We start from the raw sequence: 4,937 nt of genomic DNA, 5'->3' as shown, positions 1-4,937 counted from the left end.
CACAGATTAGACAAGTTTTATAGACATGCGCCACTGTTCTTAAGCTGGTTTTTTCTTTTTCAGTTTGCCGTTGTTTGCCGAGTGCCATCGTTCATATGTATGTATGTATGCTTGTGTTCATAAACATGTTATATATGTATTTACAATCTTATGCACGTACGGATGAGCTCTCGCATTTCAACGCTTCTCAATTGCCTTTTTATTTGGTCAAAAGAACTGGTGAGTCCCAGAAAATATTTTATATTTTTTACATTTTTATTGGACCTTGAGTGAAAGATTCTGTCATTAGTACATCCTTCATTATGTATGTACCTTGTTTATTCCTACGCAAGAACCGCATTAACAAAAACCCAAAATAGCGCACTCAATGAAACCGTATTCAAAAGCAAACCAAATCTGCTGTTTTCATTCGAAATTTGTTTAACAACTATTTTGAGCGATTAACCGATTAATTTAAATTAAAAACTGTATTAAGAAAACAAGCCCATTTTGAGTTCGCGTTAAAATAACGATGCGTTTATACGTACATATCGTTACCTTAATATAGAAAGGCCCTATCTGACATCGTCGCTGATTTACAAAAAGTCGTAACTAACTAAAAATCGAAAATTTACGTTTTAATTGATTATGATGCATTTGATCGAATTATGTGGCCTCACATCGTTTTATGCAATAAAAGATTTTAGTTAGTTACGGCTTTGTGCATTTCAGCGACGATGTGAGATAGGGCCTTTCTATATTTAGGCAACGATATGTATTTTCTAACAGATGTGAAAAATAAAAAACCGATAAAAAACAATGTTCTCACGGAAATAGTACTTTGCTCTGTTTCGGAAAATTTTAACGAAACAGTAGTTTTTGAAATGTCAAGTATTTTTAGCATGGTAATTATTTTTATAAGTTCGCGAACCCGATTTTCATTGAACACATTTTTAAAGCAATCCCATCAAGATACAAAGTAATATCTCTCTTTTGCAACATTTATGCCATAGACTAAAAAACTTGATGAAATTTAAAAAAATCGTTTCGAAAAAATTTTGTCGCGTTTTATTTATAAAGGAAAATTTGCGGACTTATTGAATGACGCTGTATTAGATGATTCATCAATTCAATAAATCAATAAACTTTAGTATAAGTATGTACTTCAATTATTTAAATTGGTCTAGGTCAATGCATTCATTTTCGTTTAAATCAAATCCTTGATCTAGATTGCTTATCTTGACGCTGAATGTACAATGCAGAAATACATACTACTTACTTACATACTTGAATATAGAAGTATCTACTGGCAATAAATAATAGATAAGATCAAAATAGTTTTAAATTGCACGCATCCACACATTTGGAATCGCAGTTGGAGTTCTATATAAAAACCCATTGCACGCACCAAGAAGCCAGTTGAAGACTACAACCAAGCGTTAGCCTGAGTAACTAAAAAAAAACACAGCGATGTTACATTTGCTTATTCTCAGCTTAGCATTACTGCTAGCCATTAGCGACGCAAGAATAACCACAACACGTCTGCTAGCACTCGATGGTCGGATTGTTGGCGGTGAGGATGCCGACAGCAAGGAATTTCCCTATCAAGTATCCCTTCGTCAATTCGGTTCACACAGCTGTGGCGGTTCAATTTTGGACACTGGCAACGAGAACACTACCGGCTGGTATGTGGTCACAGCTGCGCACTGTGTAACACCCAGCTCTCCGCAATATCATCGCGTAGAGTATGGCGTAACGCAGCTCGGCGGTACCTCCGATAAAGTGGTGGACGTTGATCGTATCTTCCGACATGAGAACTACAACCCAAACACCATTGACCACGACATAGCCTTGATCAAAGTGGCAACACGCATAACGCTTAGTGACTTGGCTCAGCCGATACGCATAGCCAATGCAACCCCACAAGTTGGCGCAGATGCCGTTGTAACTGGTTGGGGTAGCGTGCAAGAAGGCGGCTATTTATCGCGCACTTTGCAAAAGGTAGCCGTTAAAATAGTCGATCGATTTGAGTGTGCCGGGCAGTATTCGCAATTCAATGCCGTCACGGAACGCATGTTGTGCGCGGGGGTGCCTGAAGGGGGCAAAGATGCTTGCCAGGGCGACTCTGGTGGACCGCTAGTGGTAGATGGTGAACTGGTGGGCATAGTGTCGTGGGGTGTGGGCTGTGCTCGTCCTAATTTACCTGGTGTATATAGCGATGCTGCTGTTTTATGGCGATGGATAGAGGAACAACTTGGAAAATGAGTGTTTGAAAAATATTTGTTATTAAGAATGTTTGCATCAAGAAAAATAAAGAAAGACACAGCATAGAGATTTAACATATCGACTTGTTTCATAAAAGCGTAAATGTGGTATTAGAGTGACCGTTAATTTAGTGATAGAGCTAATGATTGCCATACAAATATTTATAAAGTAATTACCCCAATAACGGTTAGGAAGCTGATAATAATGGTAATAACGGAAGTAGCTAGGCTGTCAATAACGATATCCATGCTGAGAGGAAAATTGATAGTGTTTATCGAAAGTGATCATAGCAGAGAGCTGCGTTAGACTTTACTACGATCGTAGTAGATTTACAACGATTTTCGAGTTAATTGTTAATTTATTGCGCTACTCCGTTCTACTAACGATCCATTTTGTTTTCCCAAGAACCAAAAAACACATAAAGTTGAATTGTCAGCCTTTTTAAAACTTCCCTTTTAATAAAAGCATGAAACGATAAATTCAGATATTTTTGTATGCATCTTATAAATAAGTTATATCAAAAATTATTGCCTAAATTGTGGTAATATCTAGCTTGTATATACATATAAATATAGATAATACCGATCAGGGCCGTAGCCAGGATTTTTTTCGGAGAGGGTTCTGACCAAATATATTTTTTTTCACTTTTGTTTCAACACAGATTGATTAAAAGAAAAATACTGATCAACGCCCATCAAAGTCCAAGCTAGAGCTCGCATTCTGTATACACCTGCATAAATAAAATCTTTCTAAAAAATCTAACTAAATATTTATTTTTTTGATGTAATGTGGAACGTTTTTCCGTCATCCCTTGTCAAATTTGGTTTGGAGACAAACCGGTTTCGGCGTTGTGTGACGGAAAATCGTTCCACATTACATCATACTCCTACCCTGTCGGAAACACCAACAACGAAAATGAGATTTAGTTTTTTATGAAAAATTTTTGAATTTTTTCCAAATTTGGCATAAATTTTGAAACTTGAATTTATACGATTTTTGTTAAAGAGTAAACTGTATTTTTATAAAAAAAATAACTAAAAGTAAATAACAACCAGTAATGTTTTAGCAAAAAACAAAACCATCTTCAATTGTCGTATACAAATTTAAGAGTACCGTTAATTTCTTCATGATCCAATGATCGGATCTAAACCAAATTAGTAACCTTAGAGAGTACATTGGAGGTACCTACTTTCCTTAAAAAAAAAACTATATACATACATGCATAAAAAAATAAAAATACAAAATTAAAAGAAAACTAAATTAAAAAAGACAAAAAAAAATAAACATATCATAAAAATTAAATGAAATAAAGACATAATTTTCAGTATATCAAAATAAAAAAATAAACAAAAAAATGTTTCTAAAAATTAAATTAAAAGCTGACAAAATATTTTTCTTAATTAAGCAATAAAATCTACAAATTAAAAGAAAATTAATCTGAAAAAAACGTATTTAAAAAAAAAAAAATAAATAAGTTCCTTAAAATTAAATGATGTAAAAGTGTATCTTTCTTTTTTAAAAAATAAATCTAAAAATTAATAGAAAGAAGGGAAATTAACAGAAAAAGAAATTAAATAAAAAAGAACACAAATAAAAAAGTTTCTAAAAATTAAATTGATCTGTAGTTAACTGCCGATTCTGAGTTAACTAAGCACTGTGAATTCGGCCCTTAAAAGAATAAAATCTAAACAATAAATCGAACTCGGATCTTTCGTATGGCACGCTTCTGCTTTGTTCACTCGACCATTGCGACTGTTGGAGCGACGCGAGATAAATGATAGCCAGGTGTATTCTCCCAAAATACATTTTCACCATGATTGGTGAATGAGAGAGTTTTTTCTCAGACTCTTGTGCTAGAATAACAAATTTCTTTCGAACTATCTTGCCATCTGTCTTTCATTTGACTTACGATCAAACGTATCTGGCCGCTCACAAAACCCTGTCTATTTATTACTTAGCAGCTGGCGTAGGAGCGAGACTGGTTACAAGTATATTTCCATAGGTGTGATGTTGTTGAAAGGGCCCTCGATGCCTAGGAAGGCTATCAAAATATATTCCTTTGTCGCTAAGGATTTCTCAATGCGGCACACGATTTCGTGCAACGCTGTTTTAATGGATTTTCCGTAAACATAATTAAATTTTAACCATTTTCATTCTTTATTAGATAACCAAAACCTTGTTGATGATTTTTTAAATGTATAAGTAAAAAGATTTAAGATACATAACACGACAATATATACATTTATGTTATTTTATAAACTAACATTAAAAAAAAGGAAATAATTAAAATACTGCTGTTATCACATAATTTTGCTTTGGCGCGCCTATTACCAAGAGCCTAATTTGTTACTTTACAAAAATTCAATAATTACCTAGTTTTTTGGTTTTGTAATTTTTTTAGCCCAATAACAATTATGTATATTCAACAATTTTGTTGAGCTTGATCATTTTCGCGTTGGGAAGTACCACTGCAGTAGTTACAGAAACAAGCTTTAATTATTTTTACAAAAAAATTTTGATGGCAAGTTTATAGAAACTAAGCACAGTTATAGATTTGTTCGTTCAGCCCTTCCTTTTTTTCTTTGGTCGCACACTTATTCACTTTTATAATTTCAACTTTCATCTCAACTAAAATTTTCATTGCTTTCATTTTTGCTCTGCCCTATCAGTCTCCCTCTATCTTCTCCTCCCTT

The 4,937-nt window shown here is 33.8% G+C and overlaps 1 protein-coding gene across 1 annotated transcript in view; it reads left to right on the top strand.

Annotated features, from left to right (window-relative positions):
* Positions 1-2,244, top strand: part of LOC118745276 (serine protease 53-like) — a 10,613-nt gene extending 8,369 nt beyond the window's left edge. Inside the window, exon 2 of the mRNA XM_036478802.1 lies at positions 1,473-2,244. Within this exon, the coding sequence (XP_036334695.1) occupies positions 1,473-2,244 (772 nt within the window). The remainder of the gene's footprint in view (positions 1-1,472) is intronic.
* The last annotated feature ends 2,693 nt before the right edge of the window (positions 2,245-4,937 follow it).

This window comes from Rhagoletis pomonella, unplaced genomic scaffold, assembly GCF_013731165.1.
Source record: "Rhagoletis pomonella isolate Grant_MI unplaced genomic scaffold, Rhpom_1.0 Rhpom_scaffold_00008, whole genome shotgun sequence".
NCBI classification, from domain to species: Eukaryota; Metazoa; Arthropoda; class Insecta; order Diptera; family Tephritidae; genus Rhagoletis; species Rhagoletis pomonella.
The sequence above is the reverse complement of the archived record's forward strand: the minus strand, read 5'-3'. Positions and strand labels throughout refer to the sequence as shown.